General features: G+C 36.1%; 1 protein-coding gene and 2 pseudogenes across 1 annotated transcript; 1 reads left to right on the forward strand and 2 right to left on the reverse strand.

Moving 5' to 3' along the window:
* The first annotated feature begins 1,405 nt into the window (after positions 1-1,405).
* Positions 1,406-6,687, forward strand: LOC128220285 (ras-related protein Rab-11B-like). Its single transcript, XM_052928625.1, has 6 exons — positions 1,406-1,858; positions 2,092-2,203; positions 2,931-3,014; positions 3,724-3,920; positions 4,739-4,819; positions 5,109-6,687. Exons 1-6 carry the CDS (start codon positions 1,774-1,776, stop codon positions 5,252-5,254), a joined length of 705 nt encoding a protein of 234 aa, XP_052784585.1. The 5' UTR covers positions 1,406-1,773; the 3' UTR covers positions 5,255-6,687.
* A 6,713-nt stretch (positions 6,688-13,400) lies between these two features.
* On the reverse strand, positions 13,401-18,220 carry LOC128219348 (NFX1-type zinc finger-containing protein 1-like; annotated as a pseudogene).
* A 14-nt stretch (positions 18,221-18,234) lies between these two features.
* On the reverse strand, positions 18,235-19,007 carry LOC128219349 (NFX1-type zinc finger-containing protein 1-like; annotated as a pseudogene).
* Positions 19,008-19,087: the final 80 nt, after the last annotated feature.

A 19,087-nucleotide genomic window follows, 5' to 3' on the forward strand; every position in this document is an offset into this window, starting at 1 on the left:
ATAGAACTAACTTCAGTTCATCCGCTACACGTCAATAAAATAAGTCGCTCACTGCATAGTATAGCTGTAATGTTGATATATTTGTAAATTTAACACACATAATTGTAAAGTTTACTTTTAATAAAACATGTTCTGTTCTGTTCTGTTCTGTTCACATTTGGTCAGACATCGAAAACATTGATATCATGTAAATCCAAATCAGAACAGAAAAGAACAGAATGTTAATTTAACTTCAGCATAATTATACAGTTCATCGTTATAAACACAAAAAGAAAAATAGCATGCATGTAACAAATAAGTAATGCATATGGATATTTATGGTCACTAATTTGTTAATAATCATTGACATACAGTCGAACCCCATTGGCTCGAACTCGCATGGCTCGAATTTCTCATTGGCTCGAATTTTCCGAGGCTCGAGGTATTTTCGCCGGTCTCTGGGAGCTCGAGCTAACGAAGTTGGACTGTATGTGACAATTCTCCAGTTTGCCGAAAAAAATGTAATTCGGTTATGTTATACTTGTAATTAAAATATGAATGAATATCGACAAGTTGCTGTTAAGTATTTGTTTGTCAAAGTAAGCGTATCAACTCATTTTTTATCAAAGTTTAACAAAATCTTTGCCGCATTAAATATGTGAATAATTCCCCTCAAAGCATAAGTAGATGATAAAACGATGTCATACTGCAGTTAATCTAATGGATTTACGTACCATGCGTGTTTATATTTGCTTAATCAGTAAAGGAACGTTTGAAATTAATATACTCACTTCCTCTATTTCCAACAGGTTTAAAATACTTGTTGCTTCCTTATATTTAATAAAATATGAAAAAAAAAATGTTGAGAGCTATTTTTCCATTATTATTAGGCAAATGTTTGCTACGTTTTTTTTTATAATTCTGTTTTTTCTCTATTGAATAACAAAAAAAACCCCATAAACTGCATTATTAAGAGTATTCTATAAAATACTTATTCAAATACGTATGTACGTTTCAATAATTTCATTGTGAAGAAATGATTAAAAGCAAAAGTTTGTTTTCAATTACTTGTTATAATCTGATCCATTCAATTCTATTTACTTTTACACTGTGCATTTTAATTATGTACATAATTGCACTGAATAAATATGTTTAAACTTAAGTGCATCGCCCTGTTATGAACATTACGAAAAGGGAAGTAACTTTATTTTCATACCTAAAACTAGCTATACGAACTTGCTCCCCTTGAATTGAACTGTTTAAATATAAAGTCTATATATAGATATTGCAACATATTTGCCATGTTGTCAGCTATTGCTTGTTAAGTTATATACACTAATGCGTGACTCATTTTCGTTTTAACAGGTGATCTTTTTAACCAATATGATCACATTTATTTCATATTTCGTCTTTAGGCGAAACCAGATTACTCATATAAATGTTTATTTTCTACAATTTGGTCATCTTAAATATTGGTATATATACGCGGCATGAACAAACTACCATATTCATTTTAAGTTTATTTGCAGTTGTTTACAATTTAATCCGTTTAAAATACTATATATTAAATGCATACAATACTTCGAGAAATATTATTTTATATAATATAACACTGGGAATTTTGAACTTTGGATTTTGTTTATTTTAAATCAGATAATCGGAATTTAGCTTTTGAACTGAGCTTAATATCTGGCAGTTATTGGTCAAAGTTGATATCTAAGAAAAAAGTTCGCGTTCGAACTACAGCAAACAAATTTTATATCGTTCATTTTGTGGATTGTTTAAACCGTTTCCATGACGACAGACGGACGCTGTAAGTGCTCCCACGCGGGAATGGCGAGTCACTTCTGCGAGGACGAGTACGCGTTCATCTTTAAAGGTGTGTTTTCTCTTCAATATTTTCCCAGATTATTAATAGTTACATAATTAGTTCGCATATTAAGCAATCGCCTGGCCATTTTTGTTTTATATTTTTATCGGCCATTCTCATATCTTGAGTGGTATCGGTTTGAGTCATAAATGTGTTTTGAATATGTCACTATTATGTCCCCTTATTTATAAGGATGATAGTCATATAATTGCATTAACATGTCTGTATTACCTCCCGTGCAGTGGTGCTGGTGGGAGACAGCGGGGTGGGGAAGTCAAACCTGCTACTACGATACACAAGGAACGAGTTCTACCTGGACAGCAAATCAACCATCGGAGTGGAATTCGCCACACGGTAAGACACTTACAAGTCCTGTGGTAGAACCCATTGATACAATCAGTGGTCATAATGTATTTTTTTCAGGTGGACCCTCCTTACAAGGATTTACCATGAACTAACTATGAATTATAACATTTTAAGAATGTCAGAAAATCAATAGATGTATTCAACATTGATACGCTCTTACTCAGAAATAAGATTTACCACAATTAATACAATTAAGATATACTTAAAATTATTAATAAATGAGAATTAAGAATTAATGTCAAAACAATGCTTCTTATGAAGGATACCGAGTCTAATATGAAAGAAAGGTGCAGAAAACACGGTATTTCTACCTTATGAGATAGTAAATCACAGTAAATCATTTAATATTTTTGCGTTTTCAGCGTTTAAATACACGGCTACAATCTTGTTATCAGTAATTAATATTTTCCATCAATGCATTATTTAGTAAGTATTTAAAGGTTTATCACTCAAAATATATGTTTGTTATACATTTGTTTGTATTGAATTTGAGTGTCACTTAAGGAGAAAATTGAAACTCACATGTCACTTAATCCTTCAGGTCATAAGGCATTAAATGTATGATACCATGAGTTCAGTCCTTCTTGATGTTGTGGAACCAGGTATTGGACAGGGCCGATATAGGGCCATGACCTGCACACACTAAGTCTTTTACTGTTTCCGTCTCGTATATATTATACCTGATGTATATATTCTGTATCATTTCTCTCTACAGTACAGTGGATATCGAGGGGCGGTCGGTGAAGGCTCAGGTCTGGGACACGGCCGGTCAGGACCGTTACAGGGCCATCACTCGCGCGTACGTACACATGTATTTTGATTCCATGTTATATAAGCTCCTTTTTCTTGCGAAGAATATAGTTCAGGCATTTGGATAGCCTTGGTGTCTTTGACATCACCTTGGAGCGCATATCGTTAACCTTTGCCAAATATTAGAAATACATTTCAAAGTAATCACCTGTTATAATTGATTTATGGCCCTTTTCGCCTTGAAACACTTTGTCATAACAACAAAATCAAAAAAGCGTTTTAAAAATTTATTAAATGATTTTTAAAGGGACTAGACACCAGACGATAGAATTGCAAGAAAAAAACAAGAAAATTGTCAAAACTTACATAAAATTGACATCGATGAGTACAACGCATTGTATTGAATCTTACTAACTGATGCATCACATCCCTTACGACATATGCATCTTCGCAGCTTTGCACATTTTTCCAAATCGAAATCCCAGTTAGATTTAAAAAAAGTGTCGGTATATTTATCCGTACTCATTTACAGATATGATTTAAACTGGGAAATCTTGCTACGCTATTTTAAACCGGGGAAACTCACTTATTGAGCAACACGGTTGTTGAATAAAATTATTCAAAAGATCATGTAAAATGATGTATTTTCGGCCTCCTACTAGCTAGCACTCACAATTCTTGTTTTGTGGACATATTGTTTTTGCCAATTTTTGGACCGTCTGGTGTTAAGTCCCTTTAACTCTCATCTACTGTTACAGTTATTATCGAGGTGCCGTCGGGGCGTTTATTGTTTACGATATTGGCAACCGGATGTCATTCGACAACGTGCCAAAGTGGCTGCGCGAGATGCGCGCGCACGCGGATAACCCGGACATAGTTGTTATGCTGGTCGGCAACAAGACGGACCTTCGACACCTTAGGGCCGTCAGTACGGACGAAGGAGCGACATTCGCAGGTAAATTATTAATTAATTCCCGCCACAATGTTATGACGATTTTTGTCGATTTCTCTTCTGATTTATTAGAAAGTTCAATTGTGCGTTTAGCTTTGATGGAGCTTTGAAAGATTTCCTAACACTTCGAAACTTGAAAAAAAGAGAAACTTTATTCACAAATATGTGCAAAGTCCTTCATGCAGTATAGGACACATAAACAGATAAAAAACAAATAAAAAATGATAAACGGCTAACTTTAAGCTACTGAATGCTTAAAAAGCTTAGTTTAGTTAAGAACAATTTGGTAGCATTATTGAAAGTGATTCGGTTAGGATGTTAAACTTTTTACGTTCGATGTTTATTGGATTAGACTATTTTAATACTAATGATAGAAACATTCTTAAAAAAACTTCAGCTTACTGTGGAATTGTAACAGGTTGTATGCAAATTGAACTCTCTAAAATATATAATTTCTATGAACCATAATCACAGGCAGGTGAAAATATATCCAGACATGCTGTTAACAAAATCCAATGTCTCAAAATTGTTTTGTGACATAATTGTTCATGATGATTTCATGTGTGTATGTGTGTGTGTGTGTGCGCGCGTGCGTGCGTGTGACTGTGTGTGCGTTTGTGCGTGCGTGCGTTTTTGCGTGCGTGCGTGCGTGTTTGTATATGTTCATGCTGTCTTTATTATCACTTAATACTATATGCTCCAATGATAATTGTAATGTATGTATGTCCTGTCTTTGCCACATAGTGGTAACATTTTGTAAATGGCCTAAGGCAAGTTATGTTAATTGCCAATCAGCTTTGAAACTTGATGATTTTTTCCAGAAAAGGAGTCGATGTTTTTTATCGAGACGTCAGCCTTGGATGCCAGTAACGTGCATATCGCGTTCGAAAACATTTTAACAGGTGTGTATCTACACGTTTACAACACATAATGGATCTTCTTTTTGAATGAGAAATATGTTTTTGTATTCGTCATACTTTTAAATAAATGTTTGTAAGAATTAGTTTCAAAACAAGTATTTATATATAATGTGCATTTTGTCGAACCCTTAACCTATCCATCAAATTAAGTTACGAAATATAATGAACATGTATTTGACATTGATTAGAAATAACCATACATTGGTTAGAACTAACCAATTGCAATAATTCTTTACTATTATAGCATTTGTTTCGCACATGCGCGTTTCAGAAATCTTCAGGAGGACGTCATCCAAGCCCCTAGCTGACCCGGAGAAGCCCCGGGCCCTGACCCTGGGCGGTCTGACCACGCCAATTAAGCCCACAGAAGACGAAAAGCGCGGCAAACCTGTGCTCTTGCCATGCTGTAAGATCTGAGTTCTGCCGCTGTGATTTGGGACAATTTGTTGCAAAAAGATATATTCGAGTGTTCCCACACTAACCGGTCGTATACCAAACTGAAAGCTTCGAGTGTAATTTAAGCCGGTTTGAAATTGTGGAAAACTCCTTTTGAATTTTGACCTTTATTAGTTCGGAAAGTAAAAGTACCTTTCTTTTGCATGATAATTTTGAACTATGGACTTTGTCAAAATCAAATAATTTTAGAACACCCCTGGTCGCATATAACTGCATCATAAATACAGGGGAGATAACTCGAAAAATTGATCTCGATTTGCACCAAGTTATCAAAAATAACACACCTGACTCGGAGCTTTTTGACGATACTGCACAAACTAGCCTACACTGCTGTTTTCATGTTTTATTGTATATGTAAAGTGTTTTAAGATGATTTAAGGGAATTTCAATCCCGATTTCTTCTTGTAAGGGCAAACTGCAGTGATTTATCTCTTTTACCTTATCAGATGGTGTTAAATTGTTAAACCTGTATGAACCTACATATTCATGCACTGTTAAACTATTATAATTTGAACTTTAACTGAAATGATATGGGGGGTTAACTACAAGCATATATGCATGATTTTTATTGAACTGCTAAGAAATGATAATGTATTGTCTAAATAATGGTATATACACATATATATATATATATTAATGATGGAATGTTTTGGGTGATATGATTGTAAAAAATACAAGTTTTGCAAATACTTGTAAATAGACATGTAATATAAAAATTGTAAATAGACATTTGTTTTGTAAATATTTATAAATAGACATGATCTGTTAAGAATGGTAAATGGTCATTTTTGTAGAGTATTGTAAGTATATACATGTTTTGTAAAGAATTGTAAATAGACATGTTTTATAAAGAAATGTAATTATATACATGTATATTTATGATGAAAGATTTTGAATATACATGGATCAGTGGAAATGATTGTGTAAATATTTGTGCCTGACACGATTTTGATGCAATGATTGTTTAAATAAATGTATGTGGGTATGATTTTGACAGGGGGGTGGGGTGGCGTACAGTATATGACCTTTTAGCACGATATTTAAACCTGCACTCTCACCGATACCGTTTTGGCAACTTCTTTATTTTTTGTCTTGTGTAAATATCTGCAAACAAGTGATATAAGCCTGCTGACAAAAGATCAGATCGCAGATTTTCATATTTCCGTTCGAAAATATTTTTTTTGGCTAAAAGCGTTACTAAAGGTTTAAGAATAATGTATAAAACTTCATGTTTTGAAATTTTATATGAAAATCTGCGTTCCGATGTTTTGTCAGCAGTCTTATATCACAGGTTTTCTTGCACTTTCGCAGTTGTCCAAACGTTTAATCTGTGAGAGTGCAGCTGTAAGTGAAAGCTTCGTCCCAATATATGGTAAAATAAAGTCAGAAAGTAGGGTGTTTGTTACGCAGTTTATTCACATCATTATACAGGTACTTGGATTGAGAAAACAAAACGAATCATGAAACAGTCAATAAACCGTTTAAAGTATACCATATAACTCGTTTCTAATAAAACATGAATGTCAATTATTTTTTATTACACATGGATTATATATTATATACATTTCTAAGCATGTCATGTTTTTCATACGATATCTCGTTGCCGACATGTATAGAATGAAACAGATAAAACAACAAATAAGTCACAGAACTAAACAAAGAAACTTCTGTCTATACAAAATAACAAAAACATGTACATTCAAATCTACCGGTTATGGATTAGACTCTTATGCCATTATATGTGAAATTATTTGGTTAGACTGAAATATTAACGTAATGCTGTTATGCATCAGTCAATTTTAACCACGCCCCACCCTCAGGTCCGGGGGTTTACCGGGGGTAGCGGGGAAAATGGGTCATGTTTTTACCTTACAGGTGGCCCTGCAGTGCCGAGTTAATGTGGTGGTTTTGTTTTCGCGCCGAAAAGCAGGGAATGGACCTAACCTACGATGTCCCCGGAGTGCGGGGGCATTTGACGGGGATTTTACCAGCAGTTTGTCTCTGCAGGACGAGGATTTTACCTGGGATTGGCTGGACCGTAAGTCAAAGTTCCCGCTATTCCCCGAACCTTGGGGACCGTGGTTACAACTGACTTGTGCATTAACAGACAGAGCAAAACAGGTAAAACAAACTCGTGCAAAATAGATAAATAGCTTAAGTCGCTTCAATGAACGGTACATGTATGACCCATTACAAAACTGGCAATGATTAAATATACAAACTTATTATTTATTTATATTTATTTCTTGCGATTATGAAGAGCAAAACATATTTACATTTGATAAACAAATACAATGATATTACATAACATATGTGTATATTATACATTTGAGTTGCTAAATATTCATATATGAAATTTAATGTGGTTGATAATTATGCAATTCAACACATTTAATAACACAAAATACAGTTATGCAGAATGACTATGTGATATTTTACAACACGTATAGTTTACATGCAGACAAAAAGTACATTCAAATGAGGCGCTACAGTTTAAGCATAACACCTAGCACATGCATCCATTACATCATAATTATCTAAGCAATCGTAACTTCGTGCCGAAACAACATTTAACAAATACGTACACTGGTCAGCACAAGGTATTAACATAAAAGAGCTACATCGGCGAACACCATACGTTTTAATGATAGAGTTACGAAACTGGCAATAATTAAATGAACAAATTTATTGCTTTATTGTAACACCTCTAGACATAAATGAACATATTTAAGTTCCAACAAACAAAGCTTTTTACTACAGAAAATCATCTCACTTCCTTTTTCAGAAAAGCTATAGAACTGACAATCACGTGGTTAATATTAAAACGAGGCTTTTAAGAAAAAAACAGCGGGAAACATTTTACACCTGATGGGTTGTTGAATTATGTTCACAGTCCATTTTATGATCAAAGGGAGATAATGATAACTAAAATTACAAATTTGATCAGTAAGAGTTCATGTTACAAATATAGTAAAATATGACCTTGTTAAAGACGTAATTACGACCAGGAAAAACTTATGTACAGTCGCGTGATAACCATCAAGTTTGGAAGATAGGAATATATACATGCAAGCACAGTTACAACATGCATGTAGAAATGCCCAATTCGATAACAAAATTAAAAAAATACGTGGATAAAATCAACACATTTATTTGTAAACATTGTATCGTAACCTGTAACCTGCAATCTCTACAATAACTTTTTTATCATTAAAGTTATGATACCAAACTAAGATGCCGATCGGCATATATTATTCAACATCTAAAGCCAGGCAAAAGTTGGTACCAGAATCGATACTTTTCCTTCCAAATTCGCCATTTGTTTGCACGGAGACATTTCTTTCACTTAATGTTTGCAATGAGCCGAAATTACGCCCCCCGCCCTTTGTTTGATGAATTGCTTGTGTAACGAGATGTAAAAAGACAGGTGTTTGATTAAATGGTTTTGTTAAAAAATGGTAAATGAAGACAACTTTCAATATACATAAGCCTATATAAATCTTATTTTTGTAATGAATATTCGTGCAATAAAACACATTATCGTTCTTGCTGCTTTACTTTTTACACTTTACAGAGCATATTGCATCGTTAATATGTTATATTTGCACCAAAAGGTGTGAACACATTGTTAATAAGTGATTTATAAAGAAAATGGCCAAAACTATTTCATGATCTTTGCTAATTTGTTGTGTGTCACTCATTTGGACTGTTGTTCTAAGACTTATGCTTGTGCATTTAAACAGTATCTTCGTTAAATGTTTGCTGCAAGGCTTGTAACTGTAGTTTTAAAGGTAATACCCCCATCACACTAGACGAAGACCATGAAGACCGCACTACGTCCTGTCAATTTCGACGGACGCAGCGAGAAAGCGGGCAAATTCTTAAAAAATGCTTTCCTCAGGTTCATACTACGTCCTTACTGCGTCCCTGCCAGACATTCATTGCGTCCCACACGTTCCAAATACATTCTTACTGCGCGCATCTTCACGCGCGCACTACGTCCAATGCGTTCTTAATACGCGCGCACCACGCCCAATGCGTTCTTTGTACGTTTTTACTACGACCAGGAAGATTGCACCACGCGCTTACCAGGTGCTTATTACGTCCTAATTACGTTCTTATGACTTGATTTTATTTGTAAATGTGATCGATATTGAATTATCGTGTTCTATTTATAACTGGCCTATTTTTCATTCATATCTAGTGTTGGTATCAAATGAAGTTATAGGGGAGTTGAATCCCGTATTTATACATGATCACTGTTCAGAACCTGACAGGACGTGGTAAGAACCTGATACAAACGTGTCTAAGACGTTTTAAGCACCGAAATAACGTATAAACAACCGAAATGTCTTCTACAACGTGGCACGAACGTACCATAGTCGTAGTGAAGCGTGGAGAGGTTGTAGTGAGAACTCCATTGACGTAGCAAGAACGCAATTACACCTAGAGACAACGCGATGAGAACGCCATTCAATATTTCCCGATCAGTACCACGCTCGTACTACGTCAATAAAGTTCCTATTAGGTTTTAGTTACGCTTTCACTACGCCCATGCCGTCGTTAATACGTTCTTATTAAGTTCTGATTCGACAACGTCATCACTACGTGTTTTTAACATGTTTAAAGGCTGCTCACGTCCTTCACGTCCAAAAAGACCTTACCTCGTCCTTATCGACGTATTTAGTGCTCCTTCTGCGTTGATCAAGTTCTGACTGCTTCCTGCCAGATTTGTGAGGACGAAGTGGAAACATGTGGCCTAGTGTGATGGGGCATTTGTTATATAGTATATATGCACTGTATTGTTTGTGGAGTTTTGTGCTGTTGTTCTATGTTTCTGGTTTGTGATTGTTTTTGTGTTATTTGTCTTTGGCGTTTATCCTGTGCAATCAACCGGGCTTTATGTTTAAACTTACGGCTACTGAGCTTGTTTCTGTATTTTTTCATATACATATTCACTGTAATATTATTTTAATAACAATTTATAGTAATCAAAACAAAAGTATTCCTTATAAATTTTTGTTCGCACACGCGTATTCAATGCACTTAACGCGAGTCTGTGCTGCTTTATGGTATGTAATTTGAATCTGCAAAGGTCGTTCTTTTGTTGCTATTCCATTATGAATTGATTGCGCTCTTACTCCAAAATAAGATATACCACAATTAATACAATTGTTTTATTTTATCGAAAAGGATAATTACATATCAAAAACAATGATTCTTATGAAGGATAGCATGTTTACGTTGAAAGAAAATTGCAGAAATTTTTTCTACAATATGAGGCAATAGTTGATCACTGTAAACCTTTTAGAACCCACCAGTCTGCAATATTTGTGCGTTTTTAGCTTACAATCTTGTTATCAATAATACAAACTTTCCATAAATGCATTATTTAGTTAGTAGTTAAAGGCTTATCACTCAAAAAATATGCTTGTAATACATGTGTATGTATTAATATTAAATACGAGTGTCGCTTTAATATTGATGTAAAATTTGTCTTTCAGCATTTAAGGCTTTCCTCTCCTCCTTCCTCTGTTGCTCCTTCGACCTAGTATTTTTAACAAACGCATAGTAAAATTGTCATTTGTTTGAATGGAAACAAGTATTTGGCTCGAACCGACGACCGGTTGGCATGGGTGAGAAGCTGACACGTTACTACATGACCACTCTCACATATAAATGAGGCTTTGGCATAAGTCACTATGCGTGAAACATTGTTGACAAACGATTGATACAATTTTAACTACAGACGTACACAATGATTGCGATACAGTCGAACCCCGTTGGCTCGAACTCGCTTGGCTCGAATTCTTCGTTGGCTCGAACTAGATGCAAAGGACCGCCTTCTTTATACTTAAGCTAAGCCTTTCCGCTTGGCTCGAAATTTCCGAGGCTCGATGTATTTCCGCCGGTCCATTGGAGTTCGAGCCAACGAGGTTCGACTCTATGTCAAATCAATTGTCAAATCAAGGAATTCTAATAAAGTAATATGATTATTCCAACATCAGATAGAGAAAAATAAGCATATGATTGCAGGATTTAAAAAAATCAATCTCAAAACCAAAGGTACATATATGCAAATAGAAATGGTTAATACATTAACAACAATAATAATCAGATAGACACGTTCATAAATCATAATCGTCAATCTAGTATGCAAGTAAAAGATCATTTATCTATTAATTATTGTCACATGTTCTACAAACAAATGTTAGAATACCACCTACATTTCCAGCCAATGCAATGCAGAGAAGCAATCATTCAGTACTGCAAGGGTTAATCATTAGGAATTTTAACTTTCGCGGGTGTTAAAGGTCCACCCACAGCCACTCATTCGACCCTAAATCCCTACGTCATATTTTGCGTTGACAATGCATCTGCCAATACGGTTGTATTCTTAATCAGTTTGATGACCTAAATTTAATTTTAATGATTAAGAAGGGCTCGTTCGCTACGCTCAATCCGCCCATTCCCAATCATTAAGATTTTAGTTCATGTCATCTAACTATAACAAAGACAGATGGCGAACAATACTGGTGCGTTAGGGCTATTTTTTACACTACATAATCCAGCTAAGTTTAGAACGACATGTATGATTACAATAAGGAACGGGTTTCATGTTGGCATCAGCGATCCTACAAGTAAGAGGGGAGGGGAGCGGGGGGGGGGGGGGGGGGCAAATGACTTTTGAATTACAATGTTACACCTCTGTTTCATTAGGAATAACGTAATGGAAATAACATAGAGACGTTCATAAAGCCATAAACCGTCATAATATCCAGGTCTTTTACAGAGATGTTTCAGTGAAATATAAACAATTATCACAGTTTCAAACAATGAAAGTATCAAATTGATATTTTATATTCTTTTTGAAGTTTAAGCTCGTTTTGCTATCTTAATCAAACAGGGCTGGATCACAATATGAAGGACGTCATTTCCAAAACGACGTTACGTGGACATACATTTTGGTGCATTTGTCTTATGAAATTAAATTTATTTAATACCAATTGAGGCATATTACAAAAATGAACATTGTATGTTTCAGAAAAAGATATATATTGAACACTGTGACAATATGAAGTGAATATAACGCAAGTCGTGTCATATAACTGTACATGCTCACTTGGTGAAACGTTATGATCTTACTCTGAAGTAAACAATTATCATCTATACATTTATTATGATCTCCCATCGCACTACAATGAAAAAATGTACGCTAAAAATGATAGATCAGTCCCCTATTCCTCATATAAAACAACGCAATCAACAAAAGTAAAATTATTTCTCCCACCCCAGATAAGTAGATCCAATAATTTAACCATGCTAGAAATTCTTATCTTGCCCACGGGCGAAGATAAAATGCCCGTATGGAACTCCTTTTTAATGGTCTTCGCGTTGTAATTACCTCCCTTGTTGAATACTGTCTTCTGTAGCATCATGAAAACCTTGTCTTGTGGTAATATTTAGAACGCTAATTAATTATTTTTCGCTTCAAATGTCCCCATAATACAGTTTTCACACACCTTTCAAGAAATAATGCTTCACTCTCCTTAGAACTATTTAAAGACCGATTCAGACTATTAACATAATCTGAATCACTGCCTGCATATCCCTGACAATCACGAATTATCGCATATCCATACGCAATTATTTTCACTAAGCACAAAAGAGTTCCAGCAAAAATACATTTTAACTTTATATTGTTTAACTGAGGTGGGAGAAAAAGCATCTTCCTTAGCCGCTCCTGTAAGATAGGTTCATCACGACCGTCGCTCAGGGTGTTTTGAGGAAACTCGGTAAACCTCGTTTTCGCAAAACACCCTCCGCTCCGGTCGGAATGAACCTATCTTAAACTCTCGACCGTGGTAGGTACTTATAATCCATTATTGCCAAAATATAGCAGGAAGACGATATAAAAACATAATATTCAAGAGGAAAATCTAATATTCTTAACAAACACTAGTTAACAACACTTATTTAAGCAAACAGATTAATATAAATGAAATATATTCATTTGCAAAAAAAACAATAGCAAAACCTTAACAATTGCTTAAATATATATATAATACGGACAAAAAAGATGAAATGGCAAACATGACGCATTAACTATTAAAATTCATACATACAAAATTGTTAAAAAAATTGGTGCAACTCTTAACAAGATGTACAAAACAGATATACCGCGTTCAACAAAATTGCAAGTTATCATAACATACTGAAAGAAAGAACCACTATGTGTCAACTTAAATTATATTCAACATACAATCAAAACCATTTTACTAATCATAAGCAATTGATATTATTACACCACACCATATTGTTCGATTATATTTCGAAGTACAGCCAACATCAGTCAAAACACCTTTAATACCTAGCAAAGGTTCATCCTCTAAGTTACATAAGCAAATTTACAAACAATGATATAATAATAATTCATTGGAAACTACAAGGACAAGCACATTGTCAAACCGATAGCAGACATTTAGAGGCTCAAGTATAACAAAACTTAATACTTGGGACACAAAGGTCACATAGAAAGCCACAATAACTCTGTTTAATATTATAGCTTTGAACATACAGTAATATAAATCATATTAGCAAACGATTATATATACAAAATGAAACGACTACGAATATTCATCCAGTCAAATGGTTTAAAATGCAGAACACTTGTCCACACTTAAGTGTTCCATCAACAACACGAAGAAGTTGCAAAGTTTGAGACAAAACAATCAACTCGAAATAATGAAGTCTAGTGTCATTCATTGAATTTCAACATCCGTCTTTGAGACTGTGAGACAGTCTGGTCAACAATTGTGAACATCTCATATGACTGGAATATAGACCCTAAATTCTCAACAATCTGAAAAGGGAATTACTATTGGGATTGGTATACCATGGTTTGTAATTAGATTAAACTATATAATAACTTATTGGGTTTTTTTTAGCCAGGGATTCATAAACACATTAGTTTAATCCAATGCATTGATTATTGAACGAACTATTTACTTGAACAGTACATGTGTATTTATGTACCTTGTAAACGCATGTTCTGTTCTCGCGTACTTCATTTAGTGAAGGTCATTTAGGTTGAAATTGGCAAGGTTGTTAGCTTCCTCAGAATATGCGGCAAAACGGGCTCCATCCATTTCCGGTGCAATGGTGTTTCCGGTTGTCAGTTGGTGCCCCTCGCCGCCTATTTTAATTCCGCATTCGGGACATATTGACTTCAGATTTGCCCCACCGCACTCGCCAATACAGTACACGTGACCTTGAATTAAAGATAATGGTTTAGAAACGACATTATACAGTTGCTGCATGGGCATTTGTGTAACAGTCAAAACTGTTGTCCCGAGGTGGAGGGGATGACTTCTGAACTGTTGTCCCGAGGCCGATAGTTCAGAATGCAATCCCCTCTACTTCGGGACAACAGTTTTGACTGTTACACAAATGCCCATGCAACAACTGTTTTATAACCTGATTATATATTTGTTCAAACACGAAAACCCCCAAATACTTTTGTAAAGCGAATATACTGAAGTTTCACAACAAACAAATATGATATTGATTTGTTTACGTCTGGTAATGATCTTGATCATATAGACGATTGAGCGCTTAAATTTCTTTAGTATTCTCCGTGAACCAAATAAAGTTACAAAACCAAAACAAGAAATTCACGAGTTTAAACGATATGAAATTTATTTTTAGAATCTGGGTAAAACCCATGACGTACCTCTGACGTTGCCCCACGCGCGGGTAACAGTTCATACTGTTTACCGGTCAACAGTTCAAAAAGTTGTAATGTTGATTACTATTTTTAAAACAGTCGAAAATAGTAAATAACATTTATATAGGTCATCGGGTAATAATGTGCATTATTACCACAATAGTGTATCTGTGTATTGCATTTCTTAACATTCGGCCATTTAAATACTTTTGTAGGCGGCTATTGTGCAAAATTCGATTAATGCAAAACCCCAAAGACAAAGACAATAATTTTGCTATATAGTATTTCAAAGTTGATAATTTATTACGAAAATACTTATCGGCAGTCCAATGTCAGACAGTAAGTGGCGACACATTTATAGTTAATCAAATCTCAGTATTCCCTACCGTTTGGACACTTGAACCAGTGACCTTTGGACAGACCCACGGCAGACACTATGGATATTCTTTTTTCTTCCGTTATGTCCAAACCATCGACCTTGAGCACGTCGTTCAGAAGTTTACTGGTCTCCTCCATTTTCTCTCTCATCGAACCACTGCTAATTTGTTCGCTGTTAAGGATATCTTTCATCGCAAAGATGAACTTTTCTTCTTTAGCTCTTTGTTTAGCCGTTAACTTCTGTTCTACTGTAAGTATTTTGCAATACCAACTACAGCGATAAAGCTCTCTTTCAAAATCTTCTTTTTCCTGTTCACTGAGGAACAATCTAGGTATCATGACCTTTTCGAGCGTCTCATTCAGAAAGTCTGTCAAAACTTTAACACTTTTCTTCATCTCAGCATCCTTAGTTGTAGACAATTTCATTGTTTTTAATTTTTGAGCTTGCTTGAATACTAATACCGCGAGTTTATATTGCTCTGTTAACGTTTGTAGTTGTTGTACACACGCCACAGTATTTCTACCGATTTCCAGTTCTAGCAAACACTCGTTTAAGGTTTCCATGACACGTCCCCTAGTTGTTGGAGGAAAGCATGGCTTTCCATTCTTGTACACCGCCGTATCCTTTGTCTCATACTCTTTCATTAAATTGTGAAACAGTTCTGTTGACAGTGTTTTCTTTTTTTGTTTATCACCAATATACTGTTGTTTCACCAATTCTATGTTTCTGATGCATTCATTTATGTCGCTTCCGTACCTGACACACTTCCGAATGGGCGTTTTGCATTTTGGGCAGCCCTTAAAATTAATGCTATTAGAATCATATTTCATCATCATATACTTGTCAAGTGCTTTGTGTTCAATAACATGGCCACAATCATTCAAGCACACGAATCGGGAATCGGGCTCATCTTCGCTTCCGAACAGTATTTCAGTTACTTCTTGCTCGTCGCATATTCTACACTGTTTCGGACACGGCTCCCCACACAAACCTATACACAGGTGTTTGCATTTAAGTGGTTCTGACAAGGTTTATTGCACGGCGGTCTGTTGCATGGTTCGCTGCAGAGTTTCGTGCATTTGTAATGTTTACACTTCCAAAGACATGGTTCTTTGCAAGGCTTACATGGAAAGCCGCAAGGTTTGCTACAATAGCTATGCGGACAACGGTTTTCACACCTTCGTGAACATGGGGAACAATCATCACAAGCTGAAGCGCACTGGTGTCCACATACGAGGATCCTTTTGCAGTCTACACTACACTGATTGTGGAATCTACCTCTCAGGCATGAGCCGCATGTACCACTACATCGGTGCTAACATCTGAGCAGTGCCTGGCATGGATGTGGACATTTAGCTGTTGAATAATCGCAACATTTCACTTCTTCCGAATGACCACACTCAAATGACTTTCTAACCATTACCGTACACTTTGCTTCATGAATTTCCCCACACTTGTTTGGACAGGGATGACCACACCGTAGTTTTGCCGGGCAAGGTTTGTAACCACAGGAGAATTTCGCTGGGTCAAGGCTACATGGTACCTTTTGTGTATGCTTACATACTGGTGTGACCTTTTCAATTTGAACCATGCAGTCGGAGCATTTCTCATAGCAGCTTGCCTTACAAGGATGGTTTTGTTCACACGTTAAATTGCACATCTTCATACAATTATAACTCTCGTGATCGGGATCAATTACATGGCACTTTTGCAAACATCGATGACCACAGTCCAGTCTAGCATGACAATCGCGATTGCAACAACCTAATGGTGCTTGTAGAAAGTATTTAGGGCTCTTCGCCAAGACGGCATGCTCTACTGGGTGATTTTCCCTTTTTAACAGAATGCCGTCGGTAATAACACCTTTGGAACGGTTTTCACACTTTCGTGAGCATGGGGGACAATCATCACAAGCTGATTTGCACTGGTGCCCACACACAAGGATTCTTTTGCAGTCAACACTGCACTGATTGTGGAATCTTCCTCTCAGACATGAGCAACAAGTACCGCTACATCGGTGCTCACATTTGAGCAGTGCCTGACATGTATATGGACATTTAGCTGTTGGATAATCGCAACATTTCACTTCTGTCGAATGACCACACTCATATGACTTTCTAACCATTACCATACATTTTGCCCAATGACTTTCTCCACATTTGTTTGGACAGGGATGACCACACAGAAGTTTTGCCGGACAAGGTTTGTAACCACATGAGAATTCCGCTGGGTCAATGTTACATGGTACCTTTTGTGTATGACTGCACAATGGTATGACTTTTTCAATTCGAACCATGCAGTTGGGACAGTTTTCATAGCATCTTGCCTTACACGGGTGGTTTTGTTTACATGCTAATGTGCACATCTTCATGCATCTATATTGTTCGTGATCGGGATCAATAACATGACACTTCTGTGCACATTGATGACCACAGTCCAGTCTTGCATTACAATCGCGATTGCAACAACCTAATGGAGCTTGTAGAAAGTATTTTGAATCTTTGGCCAGGACTGCATTCTCTTCAGGGTGGTTTTCCATCTTTAACAGAATGCCTTCAGAAAGGACGCCTTTGTTTTGCACTTCCGTGTAAATATCATGCCACAACCTTGAACAATTTGAAAGTAAATCAAAATTTCCAATGATAAAGAATCCATTTTTTGCTCGCGAAAGTGCAACACATATACGGTTCTCCGTTTTCAAAAATCCAATTCAGTTTTCCGTACTACTTCTCACAAGCGAAAGAATCACTATATCGTTTTCCTCGCCTTGGTAGTTATCAACTACTGTCACTCTGACACCTTCAAACTCAGATTTTGGCATTAGTTTTTGCAAAGCTAAAAGTTGGCCATTATATGTCGTAAGAACTGTAAGCTGTGATGGATTGTACCCCTGAAGCAGAAAATGTTTGCACAGTTTGGTTGCAGTTTGGTTGCGAATTCTGCCTCTTAGGCATTTGAGTAAGATTTATTTTCATTTCCAAACGCTTCAAGGTGACCATGGTTGATGAATTGCATATTCTTTGCCACACCTTTTACATCCTCGTATTGGTGCACACTTGCGTGATCGCGGAGTTGTGGGTATATGTGACGAACTATGTCAGCTATGTTCGACCTCATTCTGTGCTGTAATTCTAGGCAATCATATTGAACTCCATTTTTTATCATTCGTTCAAAAAGAGATACGTCCAGGTTATATTTTACAGCCAATTTGACACTGTAGGGTTTGGCCGCAGTTGTTTGTGATCGCCAATCCACATCAAATGTTCACATCCTTTGCTTAAGGTTGTGATGATGTGTGCTTCCAGAACCTCTGCTGCCTCTTCTACAATGACTATTTTTGGTTCGATGTCTCGCAATGCTGGTAGGTACCTTGCCGCACACGTTGTAGTCATGCCAACAACAGCAGAACTGCGCATGATCTCCATATCTACCAACAATGTGACCTCTCGAAGCCTCTCAGCGGCAGCATTGAATTCATCACGCTTTTCATCGATGTGTTCAAGATTTTGATCGATGACACATTGTATCCAAAAGCGATATAGCCTCCCTCTGTCGTGGAAATTTAAAGTTCTTATATCGCGTATGGCTACAGCCTCATCTTGCTCCATCTTTTCATCAGACTGAATAAAGTTTTGAACATTTTTTCTCATTTCAGATTGAAATCTTTTTTCGTCTTTAATTTTTCGTC

The sequence above is a fragment of the Mya arenaria genome, chromosome 15 (assembly GCF_026914265.1).
Source record: "Mya arenaria isolate MELC-2E11 chromosome 15, ASM2691426v1".
Classification (NCBI taxonomy): Eukaryota; Metazoa; Mollusca; class Bivalvia; order Myida; family Myidae; genus Mya; species Mya arenaria.